Below are 20,327 nucleotides of genomic sequence, written 5' to 3' on the forward strand. Positions count from 1 at the left end.
TTTGGCAACAGTCCAGGTTGTTGGAGTTTGCTTTGGGTTTTTTTTGTACTTTTAAAAAACATGTTAAAAGTAGGTATAAGATAAATATAAATTAGAGAATTATTGAATAGTTTGAAAATCTGGAATTTAAAGCCAAATGCCACAGCCACTGCATGGGGATAGATTCCTGAGAGACATAATTACCACAGGGAAAGGAATCATCCACAGAGCATAATGCCACATTCCTTAGGGTTTTTCTCTTGAGCATTAGCAATAAGAAAAACATTTCTTAAAACTGAACACTATGTAATTATAATAACCCAAGCTTGGTTCTGGAGAAAATGTGACTCCCCCATTCTTTACAGAGAAGAGAGGACTTGAGTGAGTGTTGAACACTGCATATAATGTCAGACAAGTGGTGTGTTAATTAGTATTGTCAAACTGCCTTTTCTTTTCCCTGTCTTTCTTATTTTGTTTGGTCTTTGTTATAGGGGAGAGTTCTGAGGTGGGGAGTGATTATTTGGAAATAAATGTGATGTAGAAAAAAAAAGATGTCAATAAAAATAAGATTTTTTTTTAAAAGAAAGAAAACAGGTCTTGTTTTATTTTTTTTTTTCCTGTTCTGAGACTAAGAATCATAGCAGAAGAGCCCAAAGCAAGCTTCATTTTGGTAAGGACAAGAAGCAGGTTAAGAGACTTGTCACTGGGGGTTTCCAACGTAAAACAACATTGAAATAAGAAATAATTGCTGCTTGGTGAAACAAAACGACCTAAAAGCTTTTCTGACCTTGAGAAAAGGTCCAGAATGAATGAATTTGCAACTTTATGTCTTGGAGAATAGCAGAAATAAAACAGAGTCATAGATTTTAACACTGTCAAGAACTTTGGTGATTTAGTGAGTTGCCTAAGGTCACCCAGAAAAGCTCACTCAAGCACAAAGAAAGCATTTGGCTTTAAAATCAATTTTCTGTTTGACAACTAGTATTCTCAGAGACTTACAAATTCAGTCCGAATCTCTTCTCAAGTCCAGAAAACCTCTTGGGCTAGTGTCTGTTCCACAGGTACATAACTGTTTCTTGAAAACACACCTAAAGCTTGACTGGGCTTTGTTATCCTCTCATTGAGAGTATTTAAATATCTGACCAATCCACAAGCATTTATTCATAGAATAAGAGTCCTATAAGGGAACCTAAAATATCATGAGGTCCCATCTCACTTCACAGATGAAGAAAATGAAGCCCAATTATTGGGATCCCTGTTTTCTAACTCCATCTATTTCCAGTGCTCCTTCTCCTATACCAGGGCTGTCCAACCTTAGGTTTTTATTGAAACAGTAGACAATATAGTTTGATTTGCCATTTTAGTGAGAGCTCTGCAGTAGCTCAGCTTCATTTACTAAAGCATTGATGTAAATTTCTATGCTTGTAGGTGGGCTGCATAAATCGCAGGCCACATTTTGGATAGCCCCTGTCTGATACCATGCATGCTCCTTTCAAGGTATGTTTACTAATAGATGAATGCTTCATACAGGATACAAAATTGCATTACATTACATTAGATTATATTACATTACATAAAGCACTAAGTTAATAGTATGTATTGGTTGCCTATTATATGCCACACACTAAGGAAAATGCTGGAGATATAAAGAAAGGCAAAAGACAAGTGCCCTGCCCCTGAGGAGCTGATAATCTAATAGGGGAGACGGCATGCAAATAAATTTTAGTACAAATAAGCTATGTACAGGATAAAAAGAAAATGGATTAACAGAAGGAAGGCACTAGAATTAAGAAGGATTGGGAAAGGCTTCCTGTAGAAGGTGGAATTTTACTTGGGAATTGAAGAAAGCCAGGGAAACCAGGCCATGCAGATTAGACAGGAGAGTATTCCAAGCAAGTGGGACAGTCAGAAAAAAATGCCTGGAGCTGAGAGAGTGAATCCAAAGGAGGTCAGTGTTACTGGATCAAAGAGTATAAGGTGGGGGGGGGGGGGGGGAGCGGGGAGGTGGTTTAGGATGTAAGAAAACTGGAAAGAGGAGGAGATGACTATGTTATGAAGGGCTTTAGGAAAATTACTTTGGTGGTTGAATGGAGGAGAGACTGGAACGGGGACAGACTTATGGCAGGTAGATCCACCAACAGGATATTGCACTTGTCTAGGTGTGAGGAGATGAGGGCCTGTACTAGGGTGGTAGCAGTATCAAAGAGAAAAGGAGGTATATTCAAGAGATGTTGTGAAGGTGTAACAGACAGGCCTTGGTAATGATTGCATATGGAGGATAAGTTTTATGGTGAGGAGTCAAGGATGAGAGCTCGGTTGTAAGCCTGAGGGACTAGAATGATGGTAGAGTCCTGGATAGTAACAGTAGGGGAGAGGGAAGGATTTTGGGGGGAGGGAATAATGTATTCTGTTTTGGACATGTTGACTTTAAGAATGTCTACAGGACATCCATATCAAAATGTCTGAAAGGCAGTTGGAAACGTGAGACTGGAGGTGAGCAGAGAAGTTAGGGCAAGATACATAGATTTAAGGATAATCGGCATAAAGATGACAATTAAATCCATGGGAACTGATGAAATCACCAAATGAAGTATAGAGGGAGAAGAGAAGAGGAGCAAGGATAGAACCTTGTAGGGCACCCTTGCTTAGGAGGAATGAACTGGACAGAGATTCGATGAAGGAGATTGAGGAATGATCAGGAAGGGGGGAACCAAGAGAAAATGGTGCTCTGAAAACCTAAGGAGAAGAAAGCATAAAGGAAAAGAAGTTGATCAACAGTGTCAAAAGCTGAAAGAGGTCAAGAAGGACAAGGACTGAGAAAAGGTCACTGGATTTGCCAAAGAAGAGACCATTGTTAATTCTGGAAAGAACTGTGGTTGAATGATGAGGCTGGAAGCCACATTGTAGAGGTAAAAAGAGAGAAAGAGGAGAGGAAGTAGAGGTGCCTCTCTGTCACCCTTCTCTTGATATTTTTGCAAAGTCTGTGTGGTATTGGAATTGTTCTTTAAATGTTTGCTAGAATTTACTTTTAAATCCATCTGGTCATTTTTTTCTTTCGAGAGATCATTTATGGTCTGTTCAATTTCTTTTTCTGAGATTGAACTGTTTGCATTTTCTGTTTCTCATTCTGTTAATCTGGGTAGTTTACATTTTTGTAAATATGCCTCTTTTTTGTTATTAGTTTTCAAGGTATATTGCACATAAATTTTCAAATTACTTATTTCTTTTTCATTTTTGATATGTGAAGTTTGAGTTTTCTCTCTTTTTACTCAGATTAGTTAATGGTTTATATAATTTAACAGTTTTTTTTAGCTTAATTAATCTGATGAAATGGAGAGTTCAATTTTGTTAATATCTTTTCTGATTTTCAGAATTTATATTTTGGTGTTTTTGATTTGTTGCTGTTTTAGGTAGCACTTACTGATCTGTTCTTTCTCTCTTTTGTTGATGAAAGAGATATAATATTTTCCCTTAGGACTGCTTTGGATATAGTCCTCAAATTTCAATATGTTGTCTTATTGCTGTCATTTTATTTAATGAAATCATTGTCTTTATGATTTGTTCTTTGATTCTGTAAGATCAGATGATTTATTTTCTATTTACATTTGATTCCTTTTTTGCAAAGAATCTTTATTGATTATAATTTTAGGGTGTTTTTGGTCAGTAAAAATTGCATTTAATATTTCTGCTTTTTTGTACTTTCTCATGAAGTTCTTATGCCCTAGTACATAGTCAATCATTTGCAATGGTGTCATGTGCAGCTAAGAAATATGCATACTCCTTTCTATTCTTAATCAGCAATGACTAAGGATCTATCATATCTAACTTTTCTAAAATTCTATTCTTATCTTTAACTACTATTGTTTTTCTTGGGCAACTCAACTGACTTTTCATTTAAGGACTTAGATATTATCATCTCATTAACAAGCATTTATTAAGTCCATACTATGGGCTAAGCATTGTGCTAACTGGGAAGACAAAGAAACATAAAATAAAAGCACATACCTACATGCAAAATATAAACAACTTTAATAGTTTAAAACTGTCCTAAGACTTTTGGGACACCGTGAAGAAAAAAATGGGAAGTAATCTTAGAAAGAAGGCCTTAGCAGTGTGGGAAACCAGGAAAGGCTTATTGCCAAAGGTGGGATTTGAGCTAAGTTTTAAAGGAAGCCATGGAAACTGGGGCTGGGAATGGGAATAAGGGTGAACATTCCAGGCATAGGGAAAGCTAGTGAAAAGGCATAGAGTCTGGAGATGAAGTGTCCTGTTAGAGGAACATCAAGAAGGTTAATATTGCTGGATCAAAGAGACCATATAGGAGATGAAAGTATAAGAAGACTAAAGAAGGAGGAAGAAGCAAGCTTGTGAAGGGTTTTAAAAAACAAAGAGAGGATTTTATACTTGATCCTGGAGGTAACAGGGAACTTTTTTGAGATGAGGGATTGCTGATTAAAGGATATGCTAGAGTGGGCAGACAAGAGGCAAGGAAATAATCTAGAAGGCTTCTGTAACAGTCCAGGTGATGAGAGTCTATACCAGAGTGTTGGCTGTGTGAGAGAAGAGAAGGGGACAGACAGAAGAGATGTTGTGAAGGTAGAAATGGTAAGACTCCAAGCACAAATGGTGAGACTTAAAGCCTTGCTGTATATATCCCATGAATAAGAGTAAGGAGTCAAGTATGATAAGCCTGAGTGATTGGGAACATGGTGGTACTCTTGACAGTACATGAGAGACTGAAGGCCAGGAGAAAGATTAGGGCTGGATAAACAGATCTGAGAAGCATCTGTATAGAGATAATAATTAAACACAGAGGAACCAATGAGATCACCAAATGATGCAACATAGAGAGAAAAGAGGGCCAAAGACAGGCTCTTGGAGGATACCAATGGCTATTCAGCATGAACTGAATGAAAACTGAGTAACAGATTGAAAAGGAGTAAGCAGAGAGATAAGAGCAAAACTGGGAAAGAATAGTGTCATGAAAACACAGGAGTATAGAGTATCTAGAAGGAGATGTTATTCAGTGTCAAAGGTTTGTAGAGAGGTTAAGAAGGATGAGGATTGAGAAAACAGGAACTGACCATTAAGAGATCACTAACAATTTCTGAAGAGAGAACGGAAGGGAATAAGCATTTATATAGTGCCTGTGTGGACTATGCCAAGCACGTTACAAATATTATCTCATTTAATCCTCACAACTATCCTGTGAAGTAGGTGCTGTTATTATCCCCGTTTTACAGCTGAGTAAACTGAAGCAAACAGAGGTTAAGTGACTTGCCCAGAGTCATACAGCTAGTAAGTGTCTGAGGCTGGATCTGAACTCAGGTCTTCCTGACTTTAGATCCAGTGTTTTCTCCACGTGCCACCTACCTGAGAAGTTTCAGTTGAATGATGAGTTCAGAAGTCAGTGTGCAGGTGGTTTAAGAGAATGAGAGTAGAGGAAGTGGAGACATTTACTGCAGAGGGCTTTGCCAAGGATTTTAGAAAGGAAAGGGAAGCAACAGGAGGGTTGTCAGCAAGGAAGATCAGATAAAATGAGAGCTCTGTAAGGATGGAAGAGACACAGCCATGTTTTTAGGCATCAGGGAAGCTGCCAGTAGATAGGGAGAGTTTGAAGGTTAGTGAGAGAATGGAGATGACAGAAAGGGCAATCTGCTGGAAAAGACAAGATGGAATGGGATCAAGAGTATATATAGAGGAGCTTGTCTTGGCAAGAAAAAGGCTTACCTCTTCTGAAGAGATGAATGAAGGAGAAAATACTGGGGCAAAACATGAAATGAAGAGGAAAGGAGAAAAGGGAGCTCTCGGTGAATGGCCTTGATTTTTTCAGGTAGGTAGAAGGTAACATCCTCAATTGAGGAACTGTGAGAAGAGGCACAACGCGAAGTTTACGGAGGGATATAAAGGTCTGGAATAGCCAATGTGTTAAGTGGGATGTTGAACTGATTAGGGCAGTGCAGAAGGACTGCCTTGCGTTCATGAGAGCCTTGTTGAGATGATGTAATATGAATTCACAGTGGGCCCAGTCAGCATGTTTCACAATATTCTTTATTTCTCTTCAGCAGCTCATAAATAGGAGTAAAAGTGGCTGATGGCAGGAGTAATCCAAGGCTGGGACTTGGCAAGGCATGATCAATAATAATATAAAGGAGCAACAGACAAGAATATAGAGCAAAGGTGTCAAACTCACATAGTCCAAAAAACTCCAGTGGGCTACAGGGATCTGTTTATATTACAGTTTGACACCACTGGTATAGAGGACAGTGTAAACTTAAACAGATTCGCCAAAGGTTTGAGATAGGTAAGGGAGGAGACTGTAGCCAGTGTACGGGTGAGGGCCTTGGGAAAGAGGGAAGGGGATAAATATTTAAGTACTACTGTGTGCCAGGCAACATCCTAAGCACTTTACAAGTATTATCTCATTTGATTCTCACAATAACCCTGTGAGGTAGGCGCTATTAATTTCTCCATTTTCCAACTGAGGAAATTGAGGCAGACAAAGGCTAAGTGGAACAGCTAGGTAGCACAGTGGATAGAGCACCAGACCTGAAGTAAGGAAGACTCATCTTCCTGAGTTCAAATCTGGCCTCAGACATTCACTACTGTGTGACCCTGGATAAGTTATTTAAACCCTGTTTGCTTCAGATTCCTCATATGTAAAAATGAGTTGGAGAAGAAAATAGTAAATCACTCTAGTATCAATGCAGTCATGAAGAGCTGGATATAACTGAGAATGAGTGTACAACAAGAGGTTAAGTGACTTGCCAAGGGTCACACAGCTAGTAATGTCAGCCTAGATTTCAACTTGTCTTCTTGACTCTAGGCCTAGTGCTCTATCTAGCTGTGTAAGAGGAGGGACTGGAGGTTACTTTGAGGATAAAGAAGAGTTAGGTGGAAATAGAGGAAAAGACAGAATGATAAAAAAAATTATGATTAAAGGAATTTGGGAATTCATGACCATGGAAATATAACATTAGGAGGCAAAGATCCAGAATATCTCAAAATGAAGTTGAGATAGTTAAGGAATAAGCCATGGGAACTAAGTAGATTGAGGAACTGGTTCAGGGGTGGGGAACCTGCGACCTCAAGGCCACAACTGGCCCTCTAGGTCCTCAAATACAGCCCTTTGATTGAACAAATTGTTCTGTGTAGTTTAGATTCAGTCAAAGGGCCACACTTGAGGACTCAGAGGGCCAATTGTGGCCTCAAGGGCAATGGTTTCCCACCCCTGGGTTAAGTTAAGGTATTTGAGGGAGTATCCATATATATGTTTTAGTCCCCTAGTGTGAGGGTGGCAACTGGGGCCAGGAGAAAGACTGTGAGCCAAACACTGAAATCACTGAGGAACAGTTTCCCAGGAACCAGCAGATAATAGCAATCAGTATCTTGATTAGGTCTGAATGAACCTCAATAAAAGTGAGGTTACCTAGTTGTAGCAAGGTAGTCTGGAAGGGTTTATGGGGAGCAAAGAATATTCTGATTCCTCCACCAAGATCAGTAAGTTGCTGACTACAAGTGAATGTGCAACCAATACTAGAAGGGTGATCAGAAAGAAGCCAAGTCTCAGTGAGAACCAGAAAATGGAGGCAGTGGGAAAGGAAAAGGTTTAAGATGACTAGCAAATTTGTTAACTATGGAGCAGGCATTCATAGTGAAAGAGGCAGGAAGATCTATTTCTGGAGATGGGACAAGAGAGGTGGTAATAAGGGAACAGGCAGATGCTACTGCTACTTGGTACCTATCTAATAGGAATTAAGATTGCACGATGTACAAGAAAGAACAAATACTTGGAATCACAAGTCCAGAGTTCAAGTCTGAGCTCCGCCATTTATTAGCTGAACAACTGATCAACTTACAACCTGTTTCCTTCTGCAAAAATGTAGATAAAAATAATTGTTTATTACTCATTTAACAAAGTTGTTGTGAGGAAAGTGCTTGGCAAATTATCGAGGACTTCATAAATGTAAACTTAATAACATATATCATTAATTTGTTCCTAATGAAAATTCTAATTATCAATACTAAGCTCATGACACAGGGAGAGTTTAAAATGACATGCCCAATATCACATAGCAATGAAAAAAGGATTCCACTATAACGTGCTAAAAATGTCTAAAATGTTCTGGAACAACCACAAATACATGTGCTAAGTAATAACCAAATCTAATCATTACAAGTTATCTAATCAGCACAAAAAAATGTCAAATGCTACAAAATACATATAATTTGCATATAAAGCAATCTGGTCTGGTGTAGAGTAATGGTAGTTGGCAAATAAAAATTTTCACTTATTATAAGTAGCAGAAAAAGCTTCTCCAAAAGTTGGAGAAGTACACAAAAATTACATTTTGTTTGAAATGATATCTATTTTTAAAATTATTCCACTCATACTAAAACTTCTAAAAAGTTTTATAAGAGGAAATCCTGAGTTCACAGAAAGCTTATGTTATTTACCCAAGCAGAAACACAAATGAACATCATAGTTAAGATTACAGCAGAGGTATCATAATTCATTATCTGGCTTGTATGTAATAATGAGTTGGAGAAGAAAATAGTAAATCACTCTAGTATCAATGCAGTCATGAAGAGCTGGATATAACTGAGAATGAGTGTACAACAAGAGGTTAAGTGACTTGCCAAGGGTCACACAGCTAGTAATGTCAGCCTAGATTTCAACTTGTCTTCTTGACTCTAGGCCTAGTGCTCTATCTAGCTGTGTAAGAGGAGGGACTGGAGGTTACTTTGAGGATAAAGAAGAGTTAGGTGGAAATAGAGGAAAAGACAGAATGATAAAAAAAATTATGATTAAAGGAATTTGGGAATTCATGACCATGGAAATATAACATTAGGAGGCAAAGATCCAGAATATCTCAAAATGAAGTTGAGATAGTTAAGGAATAAGCCATGGGAACTAAGTAGATTGAGGAACTGGTTCAGGGGTGGGGAACCTGCGACCTCAAGGCCACAACTGGCCCTCTAGGTCCTCAAATACAGCCCTTTGATTGAACAAATTGTTCTGTGTAGTTTAGATTCAGTCAAAGGGCCACACTTGAGGACTCAGAGGGCCAATGTTAAACTCACTTCTGATGCTGTGCAAGAAACGCTACAAGTTCAATGAAACAAACTGAGAATTTACCTACTGAAATAACTTTCTCAGAGCTACACTGACATGATTTCAACAGGTGGAGAATAAGAGTCAGTGAACTTAAACAAACAAACCAGAAAGCCTTGAGGGATTCAAAGGCACAGAACCTTAAATATCCATTATAATTAATAGTGTCTTGGGGAAGGGATCAAGGAGAGAGAGGCAGAGAGACAGAAGAAAAAAAGTTGCAAGAGCCACTACATTTTAAACTAAACTCCATTTCACAGTCTAAAACTGAATAGTAATGGAAGAAAAGGCAGTACAGTTATAAGGAGATTTTTAGAATGGTATTCAAATTAGAAAACATATAGATGAAGTTGGAATGTGCATTCAGTTTTATTGCTATTTATACTTCTATATTCTATACTACGCTATTTCTATATTCTATAAATGACAAATAAGACATTCAGAGCGATTATTGTGAGAGATTTTACGACACATTAGGGCAATAACAGCTAATTTTAAGCAACATATTTTAATGGGTTTTATAAGACTTTTAAGACTGAAGCTCTAGTTCTCAATGTATTATTGTAAAAATAGCAAATTTAAAGTCAAAGTAGGCATTATAGTATGCCATAAGAAGTTTTAATTATGTTCTAAATTTCCAATGGGGACATGGTATAGTTTAGTGTTGAGGGATTTTTGACAAACATGCAATATTAAAGCTTTTGCTATAAAAATATATTGCAAACAAAGAGCTTTTTTGTTTAACAAGCACGTGTGAACCACTGGATTTTAAGTCACCATTTTTAGAATTGTACATTTCATCGTATGATAGCAAGACATGGGAGACAACTATTTCCAAAGAACTGAAAATGGATATCAACAGAGGGCAAAGGAGAGGGGTATGGTGGGTATGAGCACGCTGTACCATATTATCAATGGGGAACTTTGAAGAACAGGAATAAAAGATGTCATAAGGAAAATGTATGATGGGAAGAGAAAATACGCTGGTCCTGTACCGTGAGGGAAAAGGATGGCAGTGAATAGCCCAAAGGATGGCAACTGCTCTCCTCATATCCTTGCAACATCACTAGGAAGCCAGGAAGGTCCAGCATATTGGATGGGCCCCCAGTAACATACTTCTGAGAGGACACAAAAAAGTATTGCATAGGGGCAGGCATAGATGGGCTGTAACAAAACAGATCCACTTGAATATTTGAGTCTTGAGCATGTATATTTTTAAAACATGCACAATTTTGCAAAAATGCAATAGTTTCCTACTAACATTTTAGTAAAATTAAGAAAAAACTTGAGTTTTTCTAGCATCTAAATGAATACTACTAATAGTTATCCACATTTTAAGTTTAATATGCCTCTTTCAATCCAAAGAAGAAAAAAGTTTAATTGGGTTTTTATATAGTCTGATGCCTGTATATAAAGAATAAAGCACCCAACAAAATCATAAGTACTTTTAGAAAAAAAAATGGTTGAAGAAAACATATTCATGATGGTGGCACAAGGTTAGTTACAAAATATCTATAAAATCACTCTTAATGAGGTACTTCATATAAACTTTTTCTAATTTTTAAAAAGGACTGCAATATTATCTTGCTTTCTGCCTTTAGATAAATCTAATATAAGTAATAAAACACAACTCGTGACTAATGATATTGTTCTCTTTTTTTTGTATGTTAAAGCCCTTCCACAATTCCAATTGTGTATAAACCCTATGGATGTCAAACAGCTCTGAAACCTTGATAAAGTGAAAGATTTGACCCAAGAATAAGTTAAAAGTTTTTAGTCCTACATAATCACAAGTGTTGATGGCTTGCCAAAACGTATAAACTATTCTAAAAAGGAAAAGATCAAGGAAATGAAACAATCTTAATATGTTTTACCTTGAACCATGAGCATGGGCTCTTTGCCACCACCATGCGCCAACATCTCCCTGCGATAGCGATCCCCCATAGCCCTGGAGGAACAGAAAGATAAGGTTACTTCCACTTGCATTTGCAACCTGTTCAGCTTCCAGTCACAGCTGTCTCAAGTTTCCCAAATGAACTTACAAATAACATTTACTTTGAGACACCCTGAGACAATTTCTATCTTCATTCTTTTCCTGTTTCCAAAAATCCAATTCAGATTTTCAATTATGTCAAAATAAGTAAATCCAGATGCAGTACATATTAAAAATTATTTTGTCTGCTGTGAAATATCTTTTATGAATAACATTCAATCAACAACAGACTTTTAATTACTCTTTCAATGTACATCACAACCACTCCATGTCTTAGTGGGTGCTTTTATGACTTGTTATGGCCAAAAAATTCACCAGCTGATGGCTAACCTTATAATGAGCCTCCCTGAACCTGGCCACAATAGAAATACGATTGCTAGTTAGGTACTCAGAACCCTTTTTAGCTTGGTGTTCTCTACAGGAACTTCTGCTCCGCTTGCATAGCCTTTGAGAACCTAGGTCCCCTCCACACTATTACTGTAATGGAGGATGTACCATCAAAAGGAAGAATACAACATCATACAAACTTCCATGTAACACAATATGGCCTTTAAAAAAGAATTAATCTGAGTTCATGAAATTCTTATCAACGGAAATTCTTTCAGTTAATGAAAATGTGGTTCATGAGGGAGCCAATAATCACCTTGTTTTGTAAGGGGGGGAAGGACTATGAATGATGGAACTGAAAAAGCAAACCTGGACTCACTGGTTGATTCACTTTGGTAAGTTTTAAAACTGATGCTTTCATTGTAATATTTTACCATTTATCTAGCCTTATAGGTTAGGTGGTTTGTAAAGCAAGGGCCCCGGTTGCAAAATTCTATCTGAAGCTACGCAGCAAGAACAGAATGTGGTAAGACTGTTACAGGATACATATTCTGGCAACTTTTTGTCAATTCAACAATCATCTCTTAAGAGCCTACTGTATGCCAGGCATTGTTCTAGATCCTGGCAACATAAATACAAAAATGAAACAGGTCTTACTCTCAAAGGGCTTATATTTTATTATGGAAAATGATATATACAAAGGTAAATATATACCAAATATGTACAGGGTAAATACAAAGTCATTTTGGGATGGGGGCAAACTAACAAGGGAAAAAGGATAAGACTTGAAAAAAGGTAGCACTTAAGCAAGGTTCTTATCCTGGGGCCAGTGAACGTGTTTTGTTTTTTAAATAGCTTGATAATCGTATTTCACTATGATTAGTCTTCTTTGCAGTCCTTTGCATTTTATACATTTAAGAAGACAATTCTGAGGAGTCCATAGGCTTAATCAAGGTACCACAGGGATCCAAAACAAAAATGGTTAAGAATCCCTGCCTTAAAGAAGAAGGGATTCTAAGAGGCTGAGGTAAAGGGGGAGAACATTCCAAGCCTGTGAGAAGACCCTGAAGGAAGGCATGGAGGAGAAAAAAGTGGCAGATTTCAGCAGGTAATGGCGAGGTGCGCATTTGGAGTTAGTGGCAGCAGCAGAAGTACAGTTCAGGAAATACTGGGGATGCACCTAGGACTGTTGGGCCTGAGTTTCCATTTGCGTTTCCTGGTCAAATCTCTCACAAGTCCATCTTCTGGTTCTTTGCTGGATGCAGTTCTTCCCTTACCTAGCCTGTGGCCCTTGGGAACAACAGAGGCAATAAAGACTCTTGGAACTCCAAACCTGAAACGTGCTAGTATGTTGTGTTTTTGATGAGACCACATATTCACATTATATATGTATTACAAAAGCAGTTAATTTGACACTGCTAATAGCTATGTATGTAAGTATCATATCAGAGACAGAAATAGAAGAAGCATCAACAAAGGAACAGCATATATTCAACGGAAGGCAGGTCAACAATGTTTTAGTAATCTCTTTAGATAGTTTTCTTCTATCTATTTTATAGGAAAAGGATATCTCCCTGAAGTTTTGAGTTGCATCTCCAAAAGCTTATATTTTGTAGTAGAATTATAACTTTAAATGCTTTGAAAATAACAAAATGAGACAAGCAAAACATCTGGTTTGCAGTCTGCGAAGGAGTATTAAGTAAACATGCTGGTGCCAAACCATGAACACATTTTAACATTATGTTAAATCAGGTTCATGTAATGCATTAAAAAAGTTTTGGTCAATTAACTTGAATAAAGGGTCATAGCATGTGGAAGAAAACGCAATCTGAAGTTGCAATGAATTCTCTGGTGTAGTAGAACAAAGATTCCTAGGTTAGGAATGAGAAGACTTTCATTTGATTCCTAGGTCTGCCATTGTTAGCCCTGATACTTCTCTGAGCCTTAGTTTTCTTATCTGTAAATGGGGATAACAGGATCATATCCCTGGCCTCCCTTGCTGTAGCAGCAAGCACCCTAGCATACCCAGGATGGCCTGCTAGCACAGGTTCTTTGATCTGCTTTAAAGGAAAAAATGCTTTTATAGGGGTTAACAATCTTACTTTAATTAAACATATATATCATTCACTTAGTTTGGGGGAAAGGTCAGCACCTTGAACGTAGAGAAAATACAAGCAGAGAGAAATTACAAGCAGAGAAATTAGCATAAAGATCAACAGACAGGGCATATAACTGTATGAGAAATTAGCACAGATCAACAGACAGGGCCTCCAACCATCTGACCAAAGCAATACATACATAGTTACCAGAGAGGGAAGAACCAACATCTGGGTTTTCAAAGCCAGGGGGCTCCTTAAGGGTCTGGCCAAATCACACAAACATTCTTCCAATGAAAATGCTAACCTCAGAATACATATACAGCCAGAAGGCATCACAACCCTCTGGCTTCAGTGCCTAATTACCAAAAGGTGTGAAAGCCTTCAAGCAAGCAAGCCTCCCCACAAGCAAACTTTCCCTTTAAGCAAGCTACTCCCCCAATGGTGACTCATGATGTATCAGCTGTGAGCTGGAGTTTCAAAACAGCAAAACATCGTGATTGAACACATATGGTCACATTAGCCTATTAACAGGCAGGGAAGATATTCCTATTTCATTAACATTACACTTGCCCACCTGATAAGTTGTGAGAATTGAGTGACATAATCTAAACAAAAAATATTTTGAAAGCACTACCCAAATTTCCTCTTCTTCCTTCTCCTCCTACTTCCTCCCATTTACGGGACTCATGGAAATAGGTTATTGTAGGTGATCAGAAAATTCCCTTGGGAAGGAATACTTAACAGGCAAGTGAAATATTTTAAACAATCAACCAAAAGCATTTATTAAGCAGCCACTCTGTGCTAGATCTATGCTAGGCTATAAGGATACAAGAACAAAAATCAAATTAACCCTGTCCTAAAGAAGTTTACATTCTAGAGGGGTAGACAACATGTATATGTGTAGATTTATGCAAAATATACACAAAATAAATGCAAAGCAATTGCTAGGAGTAAGGGGGAGGGATTAGTAACTAAATCTGGAAAGGCCTTTTGGAGGAGGTAGTATTTGAACTGAGCTTTGGAAGAAACTAGGAATTTTTAAGAATGTTAGCAATGGTTATAGTACTAGGTGGTATGCCGCTGTTGTGGCCAACTTCTCTTCAAGTGCGACCTTAAGACTGTTTAGAGGGGGTACTTAAAAGTAGGACCATCAGTCTTAGACAAAAATATTTTCTTAAACCTTCCCATCTTTTGTTACTGCCTTCCCTTTCTCTCTTGGCAACCTATTGTATGCTTCAATATTTCAAAGATCTATGGCTTCATCAGTGTGATGAAAGAAGACCACTTCTAACATTACAAGCTTTGGTTAAAAAAAAAATCATCAGCTGGTGGTCAACTCTCATTATCAAAGGAAAATCTTTTTCCTTTACTTTATCTGGTATTTTTTCAACATTTTTTGAAAAATGGAACTGGACTCCATTTCCCAACTCTAGGTACCTATCTACTTACCTACCTGGTACCCATCTCCTTAGCTACCTGATAAACCCCAAGGCTAAGCTTAATGGTACGACAGCTCTTTCCCTAAGAACCGAAAATAGCAATGTGCTAAGCTAAGAAGAGCAGCGTAATGCAGTATGGCAACAGGTAAAGATATTATCCTTAAGATGGGTACCTAGGTGGCACAGCAGATAAGAGTATTTAGTCTTGAAGGTTCTAAGACAGCTCCAAAAGACTCATGATGGAAAAGACTACCCACATCCAGAGAAAGAATTACGGAATCTGAATGCAGACTGAAGCAAACTATTTGCTCTCTTTTATTTTATTTTATTTTTGGTTTTGTTACATCTTTCTCATGGTTCATTTCATTTGGTTATAATTCTTCTTTACAATTTGATTATTGGGAAAAGAAGTTTGATGTGAAGGTATATGTAGAACCTCTATCAGATTACATGCCATCTTGGTGGGGAGAGGGGAGGAGAGAGAGAAAGAGAAAATCTGGAACTCAAAAACCTGTGAAGCTGAGTGTTGTAAGTTTAAAAAAATTAATTAATAAAAAAGAAAGGAAATAGGACAAATTCACAGAAGCATACTCAGTTTAAGAAAGGAGGAAAGAACCACTAAGAAATTTAGGACATCATTTAAATAAATGCACAAGAGCCCACCAAGGGAAAAAAAAAAGAGTATTTAGGCTTGGAGTCAGGAAGACCTGAATTCAGATCTGGCCTCAGATACTTACTTAGTAGCTATGTGACCCTGGGCAAGTTATTTAACCTCTGTTTGTCTTAGTTTCCTTAACTATAATATGAGGATATCAGTAGCACTTACCTCACAGGGTTGTTGTGAGGATCAAATGAAATAACATTTGAAAAGCACTTAGCATAGTACAAAATGAAGAATAATAGCACCTACCTCCCCAGTTCTTGTGGGGATTGAGGTAACATTTGTAAAGTGCTCTGTAAATGTTAAAGTGCCATATAAATGCTAGCTAGCCTTACTGTCCCCATTTTACAGATAAGGAAGTTTAGGCCGTTAAGTGACTTGCTCAAGTTCAACCAGCTAGTAAAGGTCAGAGATGGGATTCATAACCAGGCCTCTTGAGCCCAAGGTCAATGCTCTGTGGGTTAACTATCTTCAAATTAGCATCAAGTTGCAGAAAAGATGCAGAGGGAGGGCAGTATATACAACTTCATAAAGAAAAGTTGAAAGGAGTTGTGCTGAGCCTCCTTTTGGTTAGCACTACAAACAGTCCACTGCAATTTAATTTCCTAAATTAAGTAGGAATTCCTCATTAATCTATAATTACCAGAGAATGAGGTAAGTTAATTTCCCATAGAAATGAAATTTATATTTCGAAGAGCAAAACTCCTACCTTGAGAATTTACTGTGATGGGAATTCTAAACAAAGCATACCAGATGTAATTTAACCTTCAATAGATGCCTGTGGATCATTATTATGATCAACTACCATACCATGCAGTACAAACACAGTGATTCCTTAAAGACTACGGAAGTATACAAAAGCTATTTGCTGTTACATGTGCTGAATGGCCCAGACAGCTCTCTTTATTTATAGAGTTTTGTTCTGCTTCTGTTGTTGTTCTTCTTCTGCCTCTTCTGTGTGCCGTTAACTGGCTCTTTGCTCTGCTGCCAGTACATAACAACACTTCTCATCAGCTACCAGATTTTATGAAATAATGATCTGAGGGAGAGGGTCCTATAAGTCATTCAGTCTCTTAAATGCCATAAACTGCATGGGATAGTGATCTTTCAGTAAGAAGACTCACTCCCACGTTTGGGATTTAATTCTTTATGATCAAGGTTGTTCAAAGTGAGATCTCCAGATAAACAGGGTCTTCTATAATTCTATAATTGATTGATTGATAATAGAATGGATAAATTCTATAATTTAAAATTTATTTTAGTATTTCCCCAGTTACATGTGAAAATAATTTTCAACATTTATTTTCAAAACTTTGAGTTCCAAATTCCCTCCCTCCCTCCCCAGCCTCCCTAATAACAGTTCGATATAGGTTATACATGTATAGTGATGCAGTTTTCTTACCTGTTAAATGGGTCCTGCATAAAACACTCTTTCCAAACCATAGAGGCTACTGCCCTAGACATGAGATAGGAGTAGTACTTGGCACCATATCCTACAAGGTGACTGAATCTCAGTTGCCAGGCCTGCAATGGAGAGAAGAAAAACAGTATTATGTTTGAGATTACAAAGTACTAAAAAGAAAATGGAAGTATTTAAATAAAAAACACCAAACAAATGCTGCCATTCTAAATTGTACCCTGGAGGGAAAAGTCAATCACTATAATTAATGTTTTTAACATTTTATGTTTTAAGGGATTTTTTTTTATATCATGTAAATACAGAATTTGGTCTTTTACAGATAGTTCTTTATTCCTAAATGACTACGTGAATTCAATATGATTCTGAAATTTTTTATCTCATGAGTGTTTATTTATATGGACTAGATGAAGTTTCCACATTCCTTATTTTAACAAAAATGACAAAATATTTAGCTTAACATAGTTTCAATATTAATACTGAGTCATTTCTCATGTGGATCAATTCATCTTATTCTAACACCTCCTCTGCTTTTGCTACAATTAAATTACATAAACAGTATAAGTTAAGAGAAAGTAAGTGAAATTGAGCAGTTAGTACAAACATAAAAAGTGGTGATCTGAGACTGAAATTTTCTAGGAAGGGTCAAATTCTAATGTCCTGAGATGATGGCAAAGAACTAACTCTTCTTTGTCAGTAGTAAGAGAATAAAGGCTGCTTTATTCTCCTCAAATTTATTCACCTCAGCTTCCTAATCAGATGCTAAAGGAACTGAGATACACACACACACACACACACACTATATATAGGTGAGGCATCACTATTTCTTGATTAGGAATTAAAGCCAGGTCAAGACAGCATCAACAATTTGGGGAATATGGCTAGGCATTCATAGAAGAGTAAATGATATCTCCTGATGGCCAGCTTGAAGTGACCAGTTACCAACAACAAAAAATTTAGAGTTTTTAAAACACTGCTACTCTTCCAGTGATGTTGCATTACCCTAGGAAGTACTTTCCAGAAATCAAGTCCAAATTTGGGCCTCTGCAGTTTTCAAACATTGTTCCTAGTGCTGTCCTCTAAAGCCTGGCCAAACAAGTCTAATCTTAGTCTTGGTACATAGTATCCTTAAAAATAAAGAGTGCTTTATAGCCTTTTAAAAACTTGAAGACAGTTATCATGATTCCCCAAAGATTAAACATTCCCAGTTCCTTCAATGAACTAGTATGAGTTCAAGGCCCTTCACTTTCCTAGTTAAGTTCTTCTAGATACTCTCTTACTTTATCTTTACTAAAATGTAATGCCTGGAACTGAACGCAAAATAATTCCTAGACAGTGAGAGTATAATTCTTATCAATAAGCCTCAGAGTGAAAAACTGACAATGTTCCTTGAAAGTGAATGGTAATATCACATAAGAGAGAGTGGGCCAATTCCAGAATGACAGGGAAAGGTTATGGATGGGCAGCCCATATGCTCTGCTGGTATCTACACAATGATACTTGTACATGAAGTCTTGGATGGTCAAGAATCAGATAATAGTTGAACGCAGTAAGAAGGCATGAATGGGCAATATTCTGCAGAACTGAAATACTATCTCCATTGATCCTAAAAGCATAAAAGAGGTGGAACAAAACAAAAACAACTCTGAGATTCTATCTGACACCCACCAAATTAACAGAGATACTTCAAAGATGACGTGGTTATGTTTTTTAAAATTAGACTGCTGGTGGAACAAAAAAATAACAGCTTCAAAGTTTTTAGAAATAAATATTGCTGAAAAAGGATCACAAAAATAAGCATAACATTTGACTCAGAAGTCTCCCTATTAGTACTCAACAAATCTACCAATCAATAAGAATATAAAGAAAAATTCAGCAACATTCATTGAAATACAAAAAGCTAAAACCAAGTTTTTAACGCTTGTGGAATGGTTGGAAAAAATTATGGTATCTAACAGGATATTATTGTGCAATAAAACATGAAGGATCACATATGATAATTTTCTTTTTGGTTGTATTGTTAATTATTTATTCCTTTCTTTTGTTTTTGTTCCTATATTTCAATGCTTATAATATACTTCAAAATAAGTTTCAATAAGTTTATCTTAAAAAATAAATTCAAACTTTGAGTTTTAAATATATTCATCTTTGCCAAAAAAGGATTTACTTATCAAGAATATATATTTCATATAAAAATAAAATATTCTATTTTAGAATTCTCCCACTAAAAACTATTGTTTTTCTAAACATGAAAGCTGGAAACACCTACATTCTGATTTATTAATAGCAGGAACCCTTTCCAAGTATAACTACATAAGCCTACTCCCTATAACAATGTAACACAAAAAATGGGATTATAAAAATAAAAGCATACCCAAGACACATTCATGATTTTTTCTACATGCAAAGAAAACCTCTCTCCTACATGTTCTGTACCTGACACTTTATCTAGATTTTCTGAAAGAAGAGAACCAATCTCTTCTTTTTCTGCCTAAGGAACGCCCTTCCTTTTTCACTTGTGGATAGCAAAGTGATATAAAATCACAGATAATCTTCACAAAGAACACTACAAGTTACATCAATAGATCATCTCTATTTAACAAATTGAGAATCACTTTTTCAAGGCAGAGGGGTAAAACTCAGAACTGATGGCTCATCATTCTTCATACTTTACTTGCTTGGACAGAGTTTTGTACCAAGTGTCTGAGTTTGGCTACTTAGAGAAATGAGTTGTAACTAAGTGTGTCATGAGATAAGAATAAGGAGATGGTCCAGTGTGGTGCTTAGAGGTGCTGGATATGTAAGAGTTCTATGGCAACTGCAGTTGGCAATCCACAATATAAGGGTGACAAGGAGCAATAACTCATATGCATCTACAGCTTTAAAGTTAATCAAGTCTTTTCCTCATAACCTCGTGAAGCAGACCAAGAGGAGGGAGCAGGGATAAGCAGGCATTGTGCTAAACACTTTACAGACATCATCTCATTTGATCCTCATAAACACCCTAGGAGGTAAGTGCTATTATTATCCTCATTTTACACTTGAGGAAACCGAAACAAACAGACATTAAATGATTTGCCCAGGGTCACACAATTACAAAAGTCTCAGGGGACATTTGAGCTCAGGTCTTCCTGAGTGCTCTACCTCAGCTGGTGTACCACCAACATTTTATTGGGACAGAAGGGCAGTGTTTGAACACTGGTACAATCCAAATGACATTTAACCCTGAACTAAAAGATTACTTTGTGCAGTCCTGCCTCACTTAAATCCAATTCTCACGCAAGGCAAGACCCCATG

General features: G+C 37.1%; 1 protein-coding gene across 1 annotated transcript in view; it reads right to left on the reverse strand.

Annotated features, from left to right (window-relative positions):
• Positions 1-20,327, reverse strand: part of LOC118837892 (mitochondrial intermediate peptidase) — a 204,438-nt gene that overhangs the window by 35,824 nt on the left and 148,287 nt on the right. Inside the window, exons 17-18 of the mRNA XM_036745033.1 lie at positions 17,016-17,137; positions 10,969-11,042 (exon numbers count right to left, since the gene is read on the reverse strand). Of these exons, the coding sequence (XP_036600928.1) occupies positions 10,969-11,042; positions 17,016-17,137 (196 nt within the window). The remainder of the gene's footprint in view (positions 1-10,968; positions 11,043-17,015; positions 17,138-20,327) is intronic.

The sequence above is a fragment of the Trichosurus vulpecula genome, chromosome 2 (assembly GCF_011100635.1).
Source record: "Trichosurus vulpecula isolate mTriVul1 chromosome 2, mTriVul1.pri, whole genome shotgun sequence".
Lineage (NCBI taxonomy): Eukaryota > Metazoa > Chordata > Mammalia > Diprotodontia > Phalangeridae > Trichosurus > Trichosurus vulpecula.